Source organism: Saimiri boliviensis, chromosome 1 (assembly GCF_048565385.1).
Source record: "Saimiri boliviensis isolate mSaiBol1 chromosome 1, mSaiBol1.pri, whole genome shotgun sequence".
Lineage (NCBI taxonomy): Eukaryota > Metazoa > Chordata > Mammalia > Primates > Cebidae > Saimiri > Saimiri boliviensis.
In genome coordinates this window covers 207,804,527-207,827,344 of record NC_133449.1, presented here as the reverse complement: position 1 = coordinate 207,827,344, position 22,818 = coordinate 207,804,527, and the positions used below count along the sequence as shown (strand labels likewise).

The 22,818-nt window shown below is 34.6% G+C and overlaps 1 protein-coding gene across 2 annotated transcripts in view; it reads right to left on the bottom strand.

Moving 5' to 3' along the window:
• Window positions 1-22,818, bottom strand: part of SLCO4C1 (solute carrier organic anion transporter family member 4C1) — a 61,170-nt gene that overhangs the window by 7,239 nt on the left and 31,113 nt on the right. For both annotated transcript variants that reach the window (XM_074383168.1, XM_003920722.4), the window contains exons 5-11: window positions 21,630-21,751; window positions 19,916-20,022; window positions 17,377-17,521; window positions 16,560-16,755; window positions 9,892-10,045; window positions 7,492-7,682; window positions 713-777 (exon numbers count right to left, since the gene is read on the bottom strand). In XM_074383168.1, the coding sequence (XP_074239269.1) occupies window positions 713-777; window positions 7,492-7,682; window positions 9,892-10,045; window positions 16,560-16,755; window positions 17,377-17,521; window positions 19,916-20,022; window positions 21,630-21,751 (980 nt within the window). The remainder of the gene's footprint in view (window positions 1-712; window positions 778-7,491; window positions 7,683-9,891; window positions 10,046-16,559; window positions 16,756-17,376; window positions 17,522-19,915; window positions 20,023-21,629; window positions 21,752-22,818) is intronic.

The window sequence follows — 22,818 nt, the reverse complement described above, 5'->3', positions numbered from 1 at the left end:
TCCAATCTGTTCTTTCATGATCTGTACAGCATGATATAGTCCAAGTACTAGACAGAGTTAGAAATCATTTTCCTAGTTTCATTTCTACCACAACTTGTATATATGGGCAAAACCCTGCACTTCTCAGGGCCTTAATTTACTCATCTGAAAAACTTGGAAAGTTGGACTAGGTAACTCTAGTGTCCCAACTTTTTGTTTTTGTTTAAAAATAACCTTAATATTATGTTTACTATGTCTGTCTTTCTTGTAATTTGTCCTGCATCTGGAACTTTATAAAATTCTCTGGTATAAATTCTTTCTTCCAATAATTCTTAACTAGTTACAATATCCATACTGCAGTTGCTATTGAAATATTTTAACATCATTTTAGTTGCTAATGTAACACATTAGCAAATAGAGATAAAAGCAGAAAGAAAAGTAATTATGTGCTGATTATCATATTTTATATTTCAAATAGACATGATACACCTTTTAAGGTTTTATTAGCAACAGAGTTGGAACAGGTAACCAGTCAGGTAGGTTAAAAGTATGCAATATGTAAAAAATCCTACACCTGAAGCATTAGAAAATGGCTTCCTTCGAAAAGAATGACGTATTCTTCCACTATGTTTTAACTTTTTTTTTTTTGCCACTTGTCATAAATGTAAAAATCAATAACACTAATGAACCGAAATAGCCAACAGTTACCAATGAATAAAGAAAAATGGCATACCCAATAATCGAAGGAATGTAAATTGTATTCCCAAGGCTAGGGACCGTTGCCTGTGATTAACACACCTGGAAATATTAAATACATATGAGACCAAAAAAAGGTGGTATAGTATATTCAGTATTTGAGTAAGTTCACATTTATAATTGTTTAGCATTTCTATATTAAAGTAAACATTGCAAACACAAGATAATTTTTTGTAAGAGCTTATAAATGATTTACTCTTCCTGGAATTATAAAAGAAGAAAAATGTTATCTAACCTAAAATACTGCAAATAACACCAAAGAGTCACTAGTCTTTACTAATTTTAGTAAAGGTAAAGGAGAAAGGGCATTCATTAATAAGACATATTTTCCATAAAAGCACTCAATAAATTATGTATAGAAGGAGGGTACCTCAATATAATCAAGTCCAAATATAACAAATCCACAGCTAACATCATACTCAATGGTGAATACCTGAAAGCCTTTCCTCTAAGATCAAGAACGGGACAAGAATGCCCACTCTCACAAATTCTATTCAGCATAGTACTAGAAGTCCTATCCAGAGCAAGTAGGCAAGAAAAATAAAAGGTACCCAAATTGGAAAGTAAAAAGTAAGATTGTCTCTTTGCAGATGACATGATTATATATGTAGAAACCCCTAAAGATCCTGCTCAAAAAAACACTACAACTAGCAGATGAATTTAGCAAAGTTTCAGTATACAAAATCATAATACAAAAGTCAACTGCATTTCTACATATCAACAATGAACAAAAGGAATCAAGTAAACAACAACATTTACAATAACATTGAAAAATGAAATTCTTAGGAATAAAGTTAACCAAAGAGGTAAAGTACTTGTACATTGAAAGACATAAAATATTGATGAAACAAATTCAAGAAGCCACAAATAAGTGGAAAGATATCTCTTGTTAACAAATTGGAGGAATAAATATTTTAAAATATCCTACATCAAGTGATCTATAGATTCAGTGTAATTTCCATCAAAATTCCAAAGACATCTTTCACAGAAATAGAAAAAAGAATCTTAAACTTCAAATGGAATGATAGAAGATCCAGGATAGCTAAAACAGCCAGAGGATGGAACAAAATGCAAAACGATGGAATAAAAAACTCCAAATTAATAACTATCTGCACAGAAAAAAAACACACAGTTTCAGGTGAGCATTTACAGTACTTGGTTTGAACTTTATATTCCTGAAAGAGGCACTTTAGAGATTAACAGTCCCGAATCTTGGACACCATCCCTCCTCAACCTGGGCAGTAGCAGCGCAGTACAGAGAGAATCTCTGGGGTTTGGGAGGGAGAACATAGCAATTGTGAGACAATAAAATTGCTGCCGACCTGTTAGAGCAGAAAGGAAAACCAGACCAACTCACCTGACATCTGTCCACAGAGGGAGCATTTAAACCAGCCCTAGCCAGAAGGTAATCCTCTATGCAGCAGTCCAAACTTGACTGCTTAAGAAACAGCTTCACCACAGGACTACAGCACTGTGTCTCCAAGTTAACTCAAAAAGCAGACTAGGCCATAGGGATTGAAACTCTTGGGCAAGTCTTAGTGAATGTGGACTGGAGGCACACCTGACATACTGAGACACCAGCTGGGGCAGACAAGGGAGTCCTGGCAGCACCCCTTCACTAATCCCAGTCTGCACAGCTCCAGTTTCCAAAAGAAATCCCTTCCTGCCACTTGAGGAGAAGAGAGGGAAGAGTGAGGAGGATTTTGTCTTGCATCTAGCATACCAACTCAGCTACAGGAGGACAGAGCACCAGTCAGAGTTCTGAGGCCCTTTCATTTCAGGCCTTAGGTCCCAGACAACATTTCTAGACACACTTTGGGCCAGAAGGGAGCTCACTCCCTTAAAGGAAAGACACCAGTCCTGACAGCATTCATCACCTGCTATCTGAAGAGGCCTTGGGACTAGAATCACCAGCACCCATACCCAGGTACTACATTGAAAGCCTTGGGTGAGACTTGCTGGCTCCAGATAAGACTCAGCAAATTACCAGTTGAGGTGGCTACAGGGCAAAATTCATTCTGCTTCAGGAAAGTGAGGGAAAAGTGAAGGGGACTTTGTCTTGCACTTTAGGTACCAGTGCTGCCACAGTGGAGTAGAGCACCAAGTCGGCCCTTGGGGTCCCCAATTCCAGAAATTGACTCTTTGACAGAATTTCTGGACCTGTCCTGGGTCAGTGGAGAGCCTACTGCCCTGAAAGATGAGTCTCAGGCTGGGCAGCACTCACTAGAAGCTGACTTAAAGAGGCAGTGGGCCTTAAGGGAACATTGGTGGTAGTCTGGCAGTACTCCTCGTGGCCTGGGTTGGTGGTGTCTATGGGGTGAGGCTTCTCTGTCTTTGCAAAGGGGAAGGAAAGAAGAGTGGGAAATATTGTGTGGTTTCCATGCCAGCTTAGCCACAATGCAATACAAGAGTCTAAGGTTTTTGCCTCTAGTCTCTGACTTCTGGGTGGCACTTCTAGATCCACCAGTACCTGTGGAACCACTCCACCCTGAAGGGAAGGACACAGGCTTGGCTAGCGTTCTTACTTGCTGATTGTAGAGCCCCAGGCACTTAAGCAAACAGAGCCAGTAACCAAGAAGTGGTTACAGAAGGCCTTAGGAATGACCCAACACTGTGCTGGCTTCAGGTGTGATCCAGTGTAATCATAATGGTGGTGGCAATAGAGGTGTTTATGTCGCTCCGTCCTTAGCTCCAGGTGGCTCAGAACAGAGTGAGACACTGCAAAAACCACAGCATTACTGGCCTTGGGGTGTCCCCGAAAGCAGGTACAACTAAAATCCAAGAAGAACACCCAAGTCCTTCCAAATATGTGGAAAGTCATCCCAAGAAGGAGGTTACAAATAAACCCAAACAACGAAGACTACAATAAATACTTGACTCTTAAATACCTAGATGATGGAGAACACCCACTAGTATCAACACCATCTAAAAAACCATGAACTCACCAAATGAGCTCATGGCACCTGAGACCAATCTGAGAAACAGAGAGATATGTGACCTTTTAGACAAAGAATTTAAAATAGCTGTGCTGAGAAAATTCAAAGAAATTCAAAAAATGCTGAGAAGCAATTCAGAATTCTATCAGATATATTTTACAAGAAGACTGAAAGAATATTGGCCGGGCATGGTGTAATTCCTGTAATTCCAGCACTTTGGGAGGCCGAGGTGGGTGTATCCCTTGAGGTCAGGAGTTTCAGACTCAGCCTGGCCAACATGGTAAAACCCCATCTCTACTAAAAATACAAAAATTAGCTGGGCATGGTGGCATATGCCTGTCATCCCAGCTACTTGGGAGGCTTAGGCAGGAGAATTGCTTGAACTTGGGAGGCAGAAGTTGCAGTGAATCAAGATCACGGCCACTGCTCTCCAGCCTAGGCAACAGACCAGCAGAGACTCCATCTCAAAAAAAAAAAAAAAAAAAAAAAAAAAAAAAAAAAAAAAAAAAAAGAAGAAGAAGTCAAGCTGAAATTCTGGAGCTAAAAAATGCAATTGGCATATTGAATAATGCATAAGACTCCTTTAATAGCAGATTTGATAAAGCAGAATGAAGAATTAGTGAGATTGAAAACAAGCTTTTCGAAAATATAGAGTCATAGGAGACAAAAGAAAAAAGAATAAAAAAAAATGAAGCATGCCTACAGCATCTAGAAAATAGCCTAGAAAGGAAAAATCTAAGAGTCATTGATCATAAAAAGGAGGTAGAGAAAAAGATGAGTTAGAAAGACTATTCAAAAGGATAATAACAGAGAACTTCCCAAACCTAGAGAAAGATACCAGTATCCAAGAACAAGAAGGTATAGAACACTAAGCAGATTTAAGAACACTAACCCAAAGAAAACCTCAAGCCACTTAAAAATCAAACTTGCAAACATCAAGGATAAAGAAAGGATCATAAAAGTAGCAAGAGAAAAGAAACAAATAACATCCATTGAAGCCTCAATACATCTGGCAGCAGATTTTTCAGTGGAAACCTTACAGGCCAGAAGAGAGTGGCACAACATATTTAAAGTGCTGAAGGAACAAAACTCTTACCTTAGAACAGTATATCTGGTTAAAATATCCTTCAAACATGAAGGATAAATAAAGACTTTCCCAGATACGGATTTCATCAATGCCAGGCCTGTCCTATAAGAAATGCTAAAGGGTGTACCTCAGTCAGAAAAAGAACATTAATGAGCAGTAAGTAATCACCTGAAGGTCCAAAACTCACTGGTAATGATAAGTACAATGAAAATCACAGACTATTATAACACTGTAACTATGGTGTGTAAACTACCCTTATCCTCAGTAGAAAGACTCAATGATGAACCAATAAAAAAATAATAACTACAACAACTTTTCAAGACAAAGTCAGTACAATAAGATATAAACGAAAACAGAAAAAAAAGATAAAAAGCCAGGAGACAAAGTTAAAGTGTAGAGTTTTTATTAGTTTTCTTTTCACTTGTTTGTTTATGCAAACAGTGTTAAGTTGTTTTCAGGTTAAAATAAGACTTATAGTATTTGCAAATATTATGAACCTCAAAAAAAAAAATGCAATGAATACACAAAAAATTAAAAGCAAGAAACTAAATCAGATCACCAGAGAAAATCACCTTCACTAGAGAAAGACAGGAAGAAAAGAAAAAAGAAAGAGAAGACCACAAAATGACCAGAAAACAAATAATACAATGGCAGGAGTAAGTTTATACTTATCAATAACATTGAATGCAAAAGGATTAAACTCTCCAATCAGAAAACATAGCCTGGCTGAAGGGTTGAAAAAACAAAACCCATTGACCTGTTGCCGACAAGAAAGGCACTTCACCTATAAAGACACACATAGACTGAATATAAAGAAATGGAAAAACATAGTCTATGCCAATGGAAATTGAAAGAGAACAGGAGTCATCACTATACCTAGAAAAAAATAGATTTTAAGACAAAAACTATAAGAGACAAAGTAAGTCACTAGATAATGATAAAAGGGTGAATTCAGCAAGAGGATATAACCATTTTAAATATATATGTAGCCAACACTGGAGCACCCAGATATACAAGCAAATATCAGTAGAGCTAAAGAGAAAGGTCCTGATACAATAATAGCTCGAGACTTCAACACCACATACTTTGCATTGAACAGATCTTCAACACAGAAAATCAAGAAAGAAACATCATACTTAATCTGTACTATAGACAAAATGGATCTAATGAATATTTACAGGACATTGCATCCAAAAGCTACAGAATACACATTCTTTTCCTCAGCACATGGATAATTCTCAAAGATTGGCCATATGTTAGGTTACAAAACAAGTCTTGAAACATTCAAATAAATGGAAATAATATCAACCATCTTCCACAATAAAATAAAACAAGAAATTAATAACAAAAGGATTTGGGAAACCATACAAATACATGGAAATTAAACAATATACTCCTGAATGACACCAAGTGTGTCAATGAAGAAATTAAGAAAGGTAATTGAAAAATTTATTGAAATAAATGATAATGAAAACACAACATGCCAAAAATCTCAGGTATATGGCAAAAAAGTACTAATAGGGACATTTATAGCTATACCTTAAAAGAGAGGAAAAACTTCAAATAAACAATCTAATAATGCATCTTAAAGAATTGGAAAAACAAAAGGAAACCAAACCAAATTTAGTAGAAGAAAAGAAATAATGACCAGAGCAGAAATAAATAAAATAATGTAGAAAATAATACAAAAGATCAATGAAACAAAAAATTGTTTTTTTTTTTTTAAATTAAACAAAATTGACAAACCTTTAGCCTGACTAAGAAGAAAAGGGGAAGATTCAGATAAATAAAATCAGGAAAAAAAATAAAGAGAGACATTACAAGTGATATTGTAGAAATTGAAAGGATCATTGGTGGCTACTATGAGCAAAAATATGCCAATAAATTGGAAAATCAAAAAGAAATGGACAAATTCCTAGATACATACAACCTACAAAGATGGAATCAGGAAAAATACAAAATTGGAACAGACCAATAACAAGTAGCAAGATTGAAGGCGTAATAAAATGTCTCCCAGTAAAGAAAAGCCCAGTACCCAATGACTTCACTGCAGAATAGCCAAAGCTATCCTAAGCAAAACAAACAAACAAACAAAAAAACTTCACATGTACCCCTGAACTTAAATTAAATAAACAAAAAAAGAAAAGATAGTGGGTAAGTATTAAGAAACAACAACAACAAAAAATGCTATAATTCATTGGAAAAGATATACATAGACTGGTGACTCCATGGAAGGACAGGTATGAAATGTGTTTGTATACTGGGATTGAAGAAGGAAGAGCAACTGGAAACATAAAACACAGGTGAACAACCAGGTGACAGCCTGTTTCTTACTGATTAGCACTGCTTAAAGATTTAATGTCACAGTACCTAATGCATAAGGTAGAATGCACGCCATTCTGATTCTGGCATATTGGAATGCATTTTATTTCTGTGATACTCAAAAGAACTTATCTCCAGCTCACAACTGAAGTTTCATGAAAGAAGCAGAAAAAAATACCAAGCACAAGCCAGGTAGGCAATGTGAAGACACTTTCAAATGCATATCATTTAAATCTCTACATCTGGGGTTCTATGGAGGAGCTTATCCAATGCTACAGAACTAATGATCTTGTAAGGACTAGATTGGTATTGAACTAATGATCAGTATAAACCCCAAATGAGCCCAGAGTCCATTTTCTTTCCATCAACATATTGCCTTAGTGAATGAAACTTTCTCAACCTACTACATACCTTAGGATAGACACAGTCATAGGAGTACTAGTCATAAATGTAAAAATAATTATAATAAAGAAAATGCAAAGAAATATGGGCAGGTTTGCACAATGAGTTTCACATTTTCCAGCTGTAGCTTCAGAACCGAAAGTTTCTGCAGTGGATGTTACTTCTGTTTTCCTTTCAATACAGGAACAGTTGTAATATACCTAAAAATATAGACAAATAATGGAAGTGATTATTCAGAAAATAAATTATTATAAATTAGCTATTCTCTAGACATGGCAAACACTCTCATACTGACTTACACATACAGCAAATGACACTGAGAGAATACTTAACCCATAAGAAGTTAAGCAAGTAGAAACAAACCATATTTATAAAGTAGAAACAACTGTATTTGACTATTGCGGCCATTACTTCAGCTTGTAACCTGCTATAGTAATTACTGATGTACCAAACAATTTAATGGGAATGTAAGTTACATGATCTTGCACATTTCAGATTTCTTTCAACAGTAATTATTTCTTAAAGCCATTTTTACATCTCAACTGAATCCTTCCAGAGCTTTTATCCTTACTATACTATAAATCTTTTTGGACATTAAGTCCTCAATGAAATCAGAGCAGAGCCAGAGAAATCATAGAGAAGCAGTACTTTTATTGTGGCAAAGGCTAGAAACTTTTTTTTTTTTTCTTTTTTCTTTTTTTGTGCTAAAGCCATTCTAAGATAACTGGTACTGATTCAGGAAAACCAAATATGCAGATGACACCTCCAAAATTGACTATTACATATTCAGCAATCAGATATATCAAATAATGAGATAATTCAACCTTTAAAAATTTTAAGGAGAGCAACTGAGAAGAGCATTTTCTATTTTAATGAAACTTTACAACTCTCATTTGCCTGCAATATAGCAGTTTGTTAAGGTCTGTTTTTGTAGTTTGTGTCACTGGTGTGAAATATAAGATTAAAACAGTATTGCTGTGAACAAATGTATATAGATGTTTATTTAAAGTATTATAAATGTATTATAAAAGTATTATAAAAGTATTGCCTATCTGAAATATTTCATGAGAAAAACATATTGTGAATCAATGATTATTTCATGGACTGATTGGACATAAAACAGTCAGAACAAATAGAAAAGTTGCAAGTCAAAATCATTTGCTCTTCCTAAAAAATTCTAGAAGACAACATGCTGTGTAAGACAGTAATTACCTTAGCATTTGGTGAAAAATATAAATATTAAATTAATCATATCAAAATCACCAAAACTATTTTAAGTATGCTCTGGGTATTAGATTTCCTGTGTTATTTCCTTGTGTAGGATGTTATTTGTGTATATACATATTATGTGACTAAAATCCTTCTAATAACTCCTTGTCATAATCTATTTCTAATTCAAGTTAGCCAATAGCATTTATTAGTCATATATAAAGAAAAAAATTCAAATATTCAAAATTGTCATGTAACTCTTACACATCTTATTCATTGTTTTCATTTACACCACAGTAGATACTTCCCGTAGATTCTTTTAAAGTTATAACATTATCTACCAATGCATAATATACTATGCACTACTCATAATCTAATACTATTTATTGATAAGGCTCTTAAATTTAGCTAAGATAAAATATTAGATTGTAAGATATAGTACAATTAAATTGTATTGAGTTCTTTTAAACTATTTAACTACACTAAAAAGAAATAACATCTGGGCACATTGATTAGTATTCAGATACAGAAGTAGACATGAATTTGTATTTGAAAATAAATTATTTGAATATTTTTAAACATATTCATAGTACATCAAATAAAACAAATACTGTTTCTATTGTACAAACTGTACCTAGCAAAAACGGGAAAAGACTCTTGCCTTCAAGGATCTTAAAGTATAGTTGAGGAAAAATAAAACTGACCCTTGAATAACACAGGTTTGAACTGCACCAGTCCACTTAGATGTGGACTTTTGTCAGCTAAACATGGATTGAAAATATGGTATTCGCTGGATGCAAAACCCACATATAATGAGGCACTGGCTTAAAACGGGTTCTTCAAGGCCATTGGTGGAACTGAAGTGTGGCATACTTGGGTACGTGCAGGGGTTCTGGAACCCATCCCCCATGTATTCTGAGGGATGACGGTAAAACAAGACGAAAGGTAAAAGATATTTCACAACTGCAATAAAGTGATGTTACTAAAATACTTGTAACTTCCAAATTGACTTTTCAACAATTACTGCAAGACGCATGAAGAAAAAACAGTCTGTTTCAGCTGGAGACATCATGAGCTGCTTCATGGAAGCAGTGGAGCAGGAAGGCAAGAATAGGTATTGCATAATCCCATTAGAGAAGTCAAGATAGAAATCCAGAAACACATTGCCTCATTAAGGGAAAAGTAGGAGACATAAGTTACCTTTGGTTTCCTATTTGAAACTGAGTCTGCACAACCTGCAAAGCAGGGAGAAAAATATTGGACTCCATCCTCTCCACAGACAGGATAGTAATATGATCGCAAACAGTTACAATTGGTATTACAGGAAGCTACCAAGTTGCCCAATTCTCCAGTCCTGTAAATAAGAAATGAAAGAAGGGTAAATGAGCTATGTTATAACTTTTAACAGTTTAGAAGCACTGTTATATCTTACCATTCAGTCATTTATTCACTCACTCAACACATAATTACTAAACAAATAAAGCAAATAAAAAGTCTTCCTTTGCACATAAAGCTTAACTTCCTGTTGGAGAAAGCAGTAAAAACAATAGTCATATAGTGTAGTATCTGTCAGTAATTAAAAATATAAGACAGAATAAGTGAAGAAAACAGAGATTCTCATCTAGTGCCAGATAATTCTCTTGTGGGGTTGGTTCTGTGGACTGTAAAATGTTTAACGGCATCCCTGACATTCACCAGATGCCAGTAGCACTCTCCATTACAACAACCAAAATGTCTCCACACAATGCCAAATAGCTCCAGGATGTAGACAGTGTTTAAACTTGGAAGGATGAACAAAATCATGCTGTTGAACATAATCATCTCATCAATGGGAAAACTGAGGTCCAAGGAGATTAACTTACTTTTCTTTCCCTACCAAATATAATTTTCTGGGTCCCCAGGCCCAGTGTCATTTCAAACTGCCTCTTACAGAAAACATCTTCTCTAATACAAAGGGTTACACTAATCAAAAATGCATCCCTAGTAACTCATTTGTTTATTTATACACTCAAACAACATACATTGAGCAACTGCTAGGCCCTATGCTAGGTAACAGGAATACAAAGCCGAATGACACAGTTTCTATCCTCAAGGATTTCACAGTGTAGAAGTAGAGATGGACATAGATAATTATTCACTAATATGCCAAGTGTGGTTACAGATATCTGCAAGGTGCCTTTTAGAAGTACAAAGGAAGGACACCTAACACAAGCTAAAGTTTAGGGAAGAGGGGCTGGAGGAGGCGCTACTGCCTGAGATGCGATTTAAAGAATGAGTAAAAGGCTGGGCACAGTGGCTCATGCCTGTAATCCCAGCATTTTGGGATGCCGAAGCGGGCGGATCACCTGAGGTCAGGAATTCGAGACCAGCCTGGTCAACATGGTGAAACCTCATCTCTACTAAAAATACAAAAATTAGCTGAGTGTGGTGGCAGACACCTGTAGTCCCAGGTACTTGGGAGTTTGAGACAGAAGAATCTCTTGTACCCATGAGGCAGAAGTTTCAGTGAGCCAAGATCATACCACTGCACTCCCGTCTGGGCAACAGAGTGAGACTTCATCTTGGAAAAAAAAATGAAAAATAAAGAATGAGTAAGAGTTAGCCAGTCAAATGGGAAAAGGGAAACACACTTCAGAAAAAGCTGATACAAAGGCATAGAGTATAGAAACAGCACCCTCTGTGGAGAAATGTGAATGATATCTGAGGCACAGAGTGACAGGAAATGTAGCTGGAGAGGAGTCAAGAACCATCTTAATTGAGAGCAACATGGCCTGACAAAAGACAATCATTAAGGTGTTTTTACACTGGAAGTGACACTGTCAAAAGTTTGCTTCAAAGAAATAATTCTAGGAGTTGTACAGAGCATGAATTTGAAAAAAGGGGACCAGTTACAATACCTCAGACAGTAGGTGATGACAATATAAAGGATAACTAAAACAGAACCTAGGAAGCAGATTTTAAAAAGTTTTAGACATAGAATCAGTAAGATTTGGTGATGGATTGATTGAAGACTACTCTTCCTGTTAAGAATGGAAGAGGCTACTCAAGAGGCTAAGGCAGAAAGATCACTTGAGCCTAGGAGTTTGAGGCTCCAGTGAGTTATTGTGGCACTGCTCCCTAAAAAAAAAAAAAAAAAAAAAAAAAATGAAAGAAAAAAAAAAATGGGAGGGTCAAGGATGACTCCTTGCATCTAACTTGGTGTTTAGGTACAGAAGAACAAGTTTTGGAGAAGAGATGATGAGTACGGTATTGATTGTACATATTAAAATTAAGAGTCTCTCAAATTTAGTAAAGAAATCTTGCATGGAGCTAGACTTCTTAATATCCTTTTGGACACAGATGCAGTTGAAACCATGAACATTTATAAGATCAGCCATATAGTGTGTGGACTGAGAAGAGTACTGAGGTCTTGGGAGTCCACTTATTTGATAAACATATAATGAACACCAATTATGTGCTAGACTACTCAAAGTGGTAGAATTATATTTAAAAGAAAGAAGGAGCTACAGCTAGAACAAGAAATGACAGAAGGAGAGAGAAATAGATGGAAGGAAGAGAATGACGGAGGGGAGAAAAAAAGGAGAGGGAGGGAAGGAAGAAGGAAGGAAGAGAGGCAGGAAGGAAGAGAGAAGGAAGGGAGAGAGGGCAGGGAAAGGAAGGGAGAAAAGGAAGGGAAGGAAAAGAGAAAAAGAAAGGAAAAGGGAAGGAGGGAGGGAGAGAAGGAAACTCCTGTACTATGATGCTTTCTTGTACAGGGGTCAAACACAGAAACGACTAAATCCGTAGGGAGTCTGAAGAAAAAGTGATCAAAATAGTCTGCCCGTAGTCTCATCTCATTCGAATCTATTCCGCAGGACGCTGCCAGATTTATCTTTATCAAGTGTGATGATTCTACTCAGAAAGCAATCACTAGAGTGTCTGCTCACAGAGCTCATAACACAGATGCAGACATAAGTAGAGAAAAATCATCCCTGCAACTCTAGAAATAGCATTTACACAATAACTTTTAAAGTTCCCAATGTATAATTCTCATACTATTGATAAATAATTACTGAGATCATAGTTTAAGACTGCATGATGCAAATTATACTAGAAACAAAGAAATATAGCTTATATTCCTTAATATCAAGGGTTGGTCACATTAGTCTACATATTTTACAAAGGTTCACTTCATGAGGTAAGTAGAAAACTATTAGTAGAAAAATAGATGCTTGGAAAGATTATTAAATTTTCTTAGTGTATCCATATTATTTAAAAAATAATTATAATATATTTTTAAAAGGTTTAATAGCTTTTTTAATATAATAAAAGTACATGTATAAACATATTTATGGTTTTCACAAGTAGAATTCAAACATTAATTTCTTATTTAAATACAAAGTATTATTCTGTAATTATGCCTCCCTAACAGGCTAAAATTTCCCTAAAACTATTGCAAAATATTAATATGCTTCTTTAAGGTATTATTTCATATAATCAATGAAATTCTAGCTAAAGGCTAGATACAGAAAAAAATACTGTGTATATATACTATGGTATTTCTATATTCTATGAGGTTTAACTATTAAGTAAAACAAAAGTCATCATTACCACCACTGATCACCAAAACAAGACTCAAAGTTCCTATAGATTGTCAAGGCAACAAAAGCACAGTGTAAAACAGTGGGAAAATAAACAGTCTTCATGCAATCGAATTTAATATTGTGCCCAATTAAAGGTTTAATAATAAATTACTTTAAAGTATTATTGAAAAATATCCTGACCATTATCCCAAGAGAATTAAAATAGGCACAGAAAACCAAATACCACATGCTCTCACTTAAAAATCACTGAGTAATCATGGAATAAAAATGGCAACAATGGAAAGAACAGTTTAAGAAGCTCAAGGAATACCTTTTTAGGGAGTGAGAGACAGAAGAGGTTCTGAGGATGGAGGGTTATCTCATTTTATTTCACTTTGTTTTACTACACTTTGCAAATACTGTTTTTTGTTTGTTTGTTTGTTTTTTAACAAATTGAAGGTTAGTGGCAACCTAGTGATAGTGATAGTATTCAGCAAGTCTATCAGTGCCATTTTTCCCAGAGTGTATGATCATTTTATGTCTACTTCACATTTTGATAACCTTGCAAAATTTCAGTTTTTCATTATCATTTCTGTTATGGTGATAGGTGGTTTTTGATGTTACTATTATGATTGTTTTGGGACACCATGAACCATGTTCCTTTAAGATGTAAAATTTAATCAATAAACGATGTGTGTGTTTTTACTGCTCATTATTGTCTTACTTTAAGAAGTTGCCACAGCTACCCCAACCTTTGGCAACCATCACCCTGGTCAGTCAGCAGCCATCAACACTGAGACAAGACCTTCCACCAGCAAAAAAGTTACAACTGGCTGAAGGCTCAGATGATTGTCAGCATGTTTCAGCAATAAATAGTTTTTAATTAATGTTTGTATATTATACAAACATTAATGCTTGTTTAGACATAAGGTTATTGCATAGGCAACAGAGTATAGTACAGGATAAATATGACCTTAATATGAACTGGAAAACCCAAATACCCATTTGAGCTGCTTATTGTAATATATGCTTTATTTTGGTGCTCTGAAACTAAACCCACAATATCCTCAACCTATGTCTGTACTTTTTTTTATACATGTTTCTTAGATGAGACTAGTTTGACTGACCTTTTTGTAATATATACATTTTTATACTCAGGGTACAGAAGCTAAAACTAAGAATTTGGGCCATGAGAAAAAATGATCTGACACTGTCACACCTATTTAGTGACATTAAATTTTGTCCCTATTTCTATTTATACACACACACACATACATAAGTATGAGTAAATATTTATGAGTAAATATGAGTAAAAACACATACATTTACTGATATTTATGTGTGTGCATGTGTATTAACTTTCAGTTCTTGTCATCAATAAGAAATGTGTACTTGTATGAAACACTATGTTCCAGATTTGAATATATTTTAATGGCCAAACCCTACATGAACCTCAGAATTACCCTATCACATGTGCCTTCCTTTCTGATTACACTAAGGACAGCACACCTGGCAATAACTCTTATTTATTTAAGGTAGACAATGTATTTTGTTACTCAAGATGATAACCTATGTGTTACACTAACCAGAACTTCCTTTTTTTTTTTTTTTTTTTTTCTAAAAGGATCATACAGAAAAAGTTTACTGGGATAAGTCTGGGTGAAGTTTATAGGGCTGAAAGTCAGGTCTACACAATTTAGCCTCTACCTACCTTTCAACATTCCAAAATATATTTCTACTATTTCTAGACACATAATCTAAGTTCCATTCAAACTGGTCCCTGAACCTAGCCTTCATAATAGCATTTATAACCTTGTTTTAACATATACTCTCTCCCTTTCTCTCTTCTCAAATCTTATTTCTCAAAACTCTTTGTATCCTTGAAGGATTTATAAACCCCATTTCACTATTATGCTATGAGGCCCTTCCAGATTCTAATCAAATAAAATTGAAAAGCTCACCTTCTTTTCCATTCCATAGCACTTTGAATATTTCCCATTAGCAAGTTAACTATTCATTCATTCTTTCTTTTGCAATTTATCCTTTAGAACAGGGATTTTTGCTATAAAGTTCTGCCAAAGGAAGTATTCAACAAATGTTGAATAAATGTAATGGAGCTTGGCCAGTTGTGGGGGCTCATTCCTGTAATCCCAGCACTTTGGGTGTCCAAAGTGGGTGGATCACTTGAGGTCAGGAGTTTGAGACCATCCTGGCCAACACAGCAAACCCCATCTCTACTAAAAATACAAAAATTAGCCAGTCATGGTGGTGTGCACCTGTAGTCCCAGCTGCTCTGAAGGCTGAGACAGGAGAATCATTTGAATCCAGAAGGTAGAGGTTGCAGTGAGCCAAGATGGTGCCACTGCACTCCAGCCTGAGTGACAGAGCAAGACTCTCTCTCGAGAAAAAAAAAAAAAAAGAAAGAAAGAAAAGAAAAGAAAAGAAATGTAATGGAGCTTAACCAAACACTGCTTTAGAATGCTCAGCATTAATGTAAAAGAATCACAGATACGTTAGTAGTAACTATAAATCATGATCATCATTACTGGCAAATGAACAAAGTAGATTATATTTATATCATCTGAAGGTCGTATCATACAAAATTATGGAGTCCTTGACCTAGTGTATCACCTTCCTTAACCGCCTCAAACACATGTAATGAAACAATGAAAGCAGCACTATGAGGTATAAAATGCTGTGCAACACCCTCCTGCCTGACCACCTACTATGGTTTAAAATGTCAAAGCAAAACAAAGAAAGAAATATAAATAGTCAAATCAATTAAAGCTAGAAAAGTGTACAGATGAGAACAAGTTATTTATTTATCTAGAATAAACATAACCTTCTAAGTAGATACAATAACAATTAGTATTAGCTAGGACTAGCTTTATTCTAATTTCTCTTCTTGCCTATTTGCAACCAACCTAATAAGAGAATTTTTATAATAGGGAGTTATTTCAGTTTTTAAAAATTTAAACCAATAAAAACATATAATGTAAAAATTCTTCCTAGGATATGAATCCCTTAGAAACAAAAATCCCACTGTGTTAATCTTTGTATCCCTGAGGAAGTATAGTACCCAGTATATGAAAGTTGCTTCTTAAATGCCCTTTGTATAAATATTCCCAACTTTTAATAATACATCAATTATCTAAACTAAAAACAAAACTACATGCTCTCACATAGGAAAAAAAGCCTTCCAATTTTTTAAAGCTCCAGTTTCTCACCATTTAAGAAAACATATGCTTAGAAATGCTTAGTCTATTATTCCGGTATTATTATCAAAAAGCACTGAAATGTATTTACCCATTGTATGATTCAGATACACCAGCAAACGGCTCATTTTCACATTTGGCATAAATTAATACAAAACTCAGCATAAGTGCAACTCCAGATGTGAACAATGCAAACTTCATTGTGTTTTTACATGTCATTTTGAATTTTGAAACAAGGACACCACCTAAAATTTGACCGAGAGCAGCTCCAGGAATTATAACAGCCCCTAATAAGAAAAAAGAATGTAGACTGTGAGAAAACATAAACTCACCCATATTAACAATTGGAAAACATCAAAAACAAGTGCCAATATGGTTTTAACACGTAAAAGTATTCACCTGATATAGAAATATGTGTACAAATGACTTAACAGGTCCATCAATAGGGAATTAATCAAATTCATGTATTGAACATTAAGATTAATACACATTCTCTTTAGTCATTTTAGCCTTTGTCTTTCTCTAGTTCATACAATAGATTGCCAAATGTCAGAAAATCAGAAATTTTTACCAAAATTAATTTTAATTTTTTTTTTTTAAGACAGTCTCATTCTGTCACCCAGGCTGGAGTACAATAGCACAAGCTCAACTCACTGAATCCTCCACTTCCCAGGTTCAAGTTATTCTCCCACCTCGGCCTCCCAAGAAGCTGGGACTATAGGCACGTGCCACTATGCCCAGCCAATTTTTATGTTTTTTGGTAGAGACAGAATTTCACCATGACTGCCAGGCTGGTTTTAGGTTAAATTTCAGTGAGGGACTATCCCAAATTATACATTATCCTAATAAACATTTAATATGGTAAAGTAAAAATTTTAGATTAAGTTAAAATAAAGAAAATGTTTTACCTCCAAGAGTAGCTGCAAAGCTGGATGTCAATCCAAATTGATTTTCTATAAATTTAGGTAAAAATGTAGCAAATCCAGTAGTAATTAAGGCTTCTGAAGAAGTTGATAGAACTAAACACATGAAGACACCATTCTTCATCAAATTCTAAAGAAAAAAATACAGTTCCTCAAATGAATAGCTATGATTATACTGCAAAGTACAGAGTTAGAAGGTTAGCATGGCAAATTTTTAATAAATGTAATACAATCATCTATAAAATTTCATCATTTCCTCTAGAACAAAAATATAACAATGGATAATTAATAAATTTACATATACATGATTTACAACAAATTGATACATGATTCGTCAATATGGTGGTTATGCTTTTATTGCATTTAAAGGACCAGGGAAAGAAGCTAAAGGCCTTGGAAAAGTTCCCTTCCCCAGTCTTACTGTAAATCTTCACACTATAAATCTACCACCTATTTGGTGTTTTCTTGTGTTTTGAATTCCTATGTCCAGTAAACAAAGAATTTGAGGCTATGAACACAGATGAGAATGGTCTCTAAGTATCAAATTCATAGTATTGTTCTATGATTAGACTCAGCAATTAAGAACCTTAGAAACACAGTTAAGCAACTTTAAATAGGTGTCTATATGGCTAGACCTCTCAGAATCTTATTTATTTACAAAAGGAAGTTTGGAGGTTAACTATGTTAATATATTTAACCAGAAAATGAAAACCAAATTATAGTTGTCAAATATCAAATGCCAAAAAATTTTTCATAAAACCAAGCAAAACACACACACACACACACACACACACACACACACACACACACGTCACAAGGGAGCAAGATGAGAGCATTAGAAGTCAGAGCCACATGACCTAAAACCGGCAAAGGGAGGGAAAAGTACCTGAAAATATGCAATAATTTAAAATAATTTAAATAATGATATTTTAAAAAATTGTTTTCAGATTGAAAATAATGGATTCTCGAGAAGAATTAATGAAAAAAGTCATACACTTCAACATAACTAAATAAATTTCCTGTAATTAAAGATAAATGAAAAACTTACCAACATACAGATGAAAAGAATAAGTCAGAATCACACTGACATGAAACTTCTCAAATACAACACAATTAAGTAGAAAAAAGCAAACAATATCCATAGACTACTGGGATTAAAGAGGAATGATCCAAAAGTATTCACCTAGTCAAATATATTATTCAGACATTCAAAGATATCTAGGCAGTATCTTATCTAAGGAAAACTAACAACAAAATCTTGAATTCATAGAAATTGAAATCAGAATAGGGATCTCTAAGCAGGAGGACATAAGGACTTAAAAAAAGTAATGAGCCGGGCGCGGTGGCTCAAGCCTGTAATCCCAGCACTTTGGGAGGCCGAGGCGGGTGGATCACGAGGTCGAGAGATCGAGACCATCCTGGTCAACATGGTGAAACCCCGTCTCTACTAAAAGTGCAAAAAATTAGCTGGGCATGGTGGCACGTGCCTGTAATCCCAGCTACTCAGGAGGCTGAGGCAGGAGAATTGCCTGAGCCCAGGAGGCGGAGGTTGCAGTGAGCCGAGATCGCGTCATTGCACTCCAGCCTGGGTAACAAGGGCGAAACTCCGTCTCAAAAAAAAATAAATAAATAAAAATAAAAAAATAAAAAAAATAATGGTCAGTAATGACTCTCAATAGTAATGCTAGTTAAAGTTTATAAAATAAATTAAATAGGAATAATGAAATAGAACTACTATAAGAGAAAATAACAGTAGTTGCAATTAAAGCACGAACAATGTCAGCCAAACACAAGAATGCACATGTATGGTGGGGAGAGTTGAAAGATGGCCTAAGTGGAGAAGTAAAAACATTTTAAGGCTTTTATTTGACAAGAAGCCAAAAACAATGAAAAGCAAACAATTTCACCTTTTGAAAAAGTAAAATTATAAAGTCTCTTATGAATAAAACTTTTATAACACTAAATAGAAAGAATACTTTTCTGCTGAGTACAACTGAATGGACCATAGCACTTTTGTTCTTTAGCGTCGAATTCAAAACAAGTTACCATTAACTTCCTCTGACACAAAATAAAAATATTGGTTCAGAATTCTCAAATATATTTATAATTCAGTGATAATTGACAAATCAATTTCATAAAGAAAATGTCATGGAATAATGGACTATTAGTATCAACAAGGAATCAGTGAATATTGATACTGCCAATAAAACAACTCATGCTCTTTCAACCATTCTACTCTGGAATAGTTTTCATTTACTCAAAGGACAATAAAACTGAATCCAAAGAGTTGTTTATAAGAGCTCAAACTATTGTCAAGAAGCAAACAAAACTGTATTTTGAAAAGATGGGGTGTGTGTGTGTGTGTGTGTGTGTGTGTGTGTTTATGTGGGTGTTTATATGTAATGTATACATGTGTGGTTATATGTGTATATATAAAACACACATCTACACATATGTACATGTGATTGTGTGTGTGTATATATATGTGTATAAGACTGAGAGACAGAAAAGAGTTTTATTTTACCTTTAGAGCAGCCGGAAAATCTTTAATACTTTTTCCAAATTTTTCATCTGTATTACTATTACTCTGATGAGCCTGGGAAGTTTTTCCAGCTTGAATCTCTGCTGTACCTAAAGAGAAAAAAAAAAATAGTAAATGAACTTGCTCTATCACTTTATTCCTTATGTAAAAAGTGCTTACTTTTTGATTGACATAGACTTCCACTAGTATATAAATGCTATAACATAAGAGGCCAGTTCTCTGTCAATAAAATTGTTCATATATCTATGTCTATAATCAGGATACCCCAAGAACTGTATTCATTACTACTTGCTAAGGAAGTTCCAACCAGTCTAAACATTAAAATGAGACAATTTTGCTCCAATCACATATCTATGCTTTTCATTTAAAATCTCTTAACATTTTTTCTTTCTTTCAAGTGGTTCTCTTTTTGATCCTAATAAAGTATATTAAAGTATTTTTGTGGTTTTTTTCCTCTGCTTTCTTAATCCTAACATGCTTGACAAGTGAAATATTTACCATCTTATTACCATGTCCCTTGGATTTTTAATAATGGTACTGCCAATAAATCTGAGAAAATAGTCAACATATGGAATTACAAATGAATGGCTCAGGGTAGAAATTAAGTTAATGAGTCTACCTACTCATAGTCTGTCAGATTTTCTCTTGCCCATTTCCAAAAGGTAATCATCTATCCTGTTATAAATAACAATGTAAACAACTAAATACCTTCAACCTAAAAAAAAAAAATACTTCTACAGATATGCATTTTAACTTCATCATTATGCAGAAGCAAGAGCTCATAAAGAAAAATTAATATTCTTTTTTATTAACCTTTTCTTGTTATATAGAATGTTTAGTATTCTAGTCAGGCATGGTGGCTCATGCCTGTATCCCTAGCACTTTGAGAGGCTGAGGCAGGGAAATTAACTGAGGTCAGGAGTTCGAGACCAGCCTGACCAACATGGCAAAACCAGTCTCTACCAAAAATACAAAAATTAGCCAAGTGTGCTGGCACATGACTGTGGTCCCAGCTACTCGGGAGGCTAAGTCAGGAGAATTGCTTGAACCCAAGAGTCAGGTTGCAGTGAGCAGAGATCACACCACTGCATTCCAGTCTGGGCAACAGAGGGAGACTGTCTCAAAAAAAAAAAAGAAGAAAGAAGAAAAAGAAAGAAAGAAGAAAGAAAGAAAGAAGGAAAGAAAGAAAGAAAAAAGAAAGAAAGAGAGAGAAAGAAAGAAAGGGATGTTTCGTATTCACATACAGTAAAAAAGTAAGTAAGTACACTACAGAATGACTTCGGTGATAACGGAAGATAAAAGCACTTGCACATTTAACTACAAGTAATTAACATGAATCATTTAAAGCAGATTGAAGTTAATGACTAACTGAATGCAAACTAATAGTTTAAAAGATATTGTACCTTGCATACACATAAAGTAGAATTCCAGATAAAACAGAAACAAATTTAGTAAGTACTAAGAAGGCGAATATTCATAGTTTCATTATTAATTGGAAATTGAAAAAACCCCTGAATATTAAGATTGTTACCCAATGTTTTCTAGAATGAAGAATATTCAAAAGTTTACATAGGCAGATACTTGAGATTCTATAAAACAAACTGGGTGAATCTATAGTTCTTATTAATCATATAGAAAATAACAACTGACCTACAATTAAAATAAACTTCTCTGGTTTTAAAGAAAGCAAGTTTACCTGGTAAATGTTTTGGAAAGCAAGAAAAAGGTATTATTAAAGACCAAGCAAAGATCCATGATAGAATAAATCCAATCCACCAAGCTCCCAACCAACGTGGATCATCCTCAGTGACATCAGTGCTACATGATAGAAAAACAAGAGGTAAAAGTCAACTCCACCTTATTAATTAAAACTCAGTTAAGATAATTACATACTTTATACTTCCAGTTCATCTATTAGAATATTATTATAATATACAACATTTTAATGGTGCCATTGTGAAGAATCAGAAAACAGGTAGCAGGAATAAATGAGAGTTATAAGAATAATGGTTTACAAAATGTTTAAAAATGGCAAATATGACATAAAAGTTTAAAATTCTAATAGTAAATTGAGAACTATTTGAAGAGATACATAGAATTTCTCAACATTTTTTAACTTTAGCTAAATTTTCTTCTCTACTCTATTAAATTAAATATATATCACGGCAATCACTGATCTATGTTAAAAGGCCATAGACTGTGCTTCATTCAATTAGTGCATTTCTTTAATGTAAAATTATTCTTAAAGTAATTTTATTTAATGGTATCAGTCTGTCACCCAGGCTGAAGTGCAATGGCATGATCATAGTTGACTGCAGCTTTAGACTTCTGGGCTTAAGTGATTCTCTCATCTTAGCCTCCCAAGTAGCTCGTAAGCTACTATAGCTAAAAGCCACTCCTGGCCTCAAGTGATCCTTACACTTTGACCTCCCAAAGTGCTAGGATTACAGGAATGAGCCACCATGCCCAAACAGGGTTCTTATATTTTAATATACTTTGGACCTTTCTAAAAATACACGAATCCTACAAATCATTCCACTAAAATTAAAATGTCCTTTCTTAAAGCTCTGGGTTTAATACTTCGAGAGTTCTTCTGCATGCCTTTCTAAAGGCTGTGAAAGATTAACCTAGGACTAACAGTTTAGAGAACAAATCACATACCATGACCACATTTTTGTATTCACTGCAATACAGTGAATTGCAGTGCAGGTCATGTACAGAATTGTACAGTTACTATTCCTAGTGGCAAAATAAAAAAAATATGATCTCAGCAAAGGCACAAATTTCTCTAAGCAAAAATGGAGAAGGTAACTAACTCACTGTTGAATTTTGGAGTCAAAGAGATCACTTTAATCTATGTCTTAGCCACTTACCAACCTGTGCGT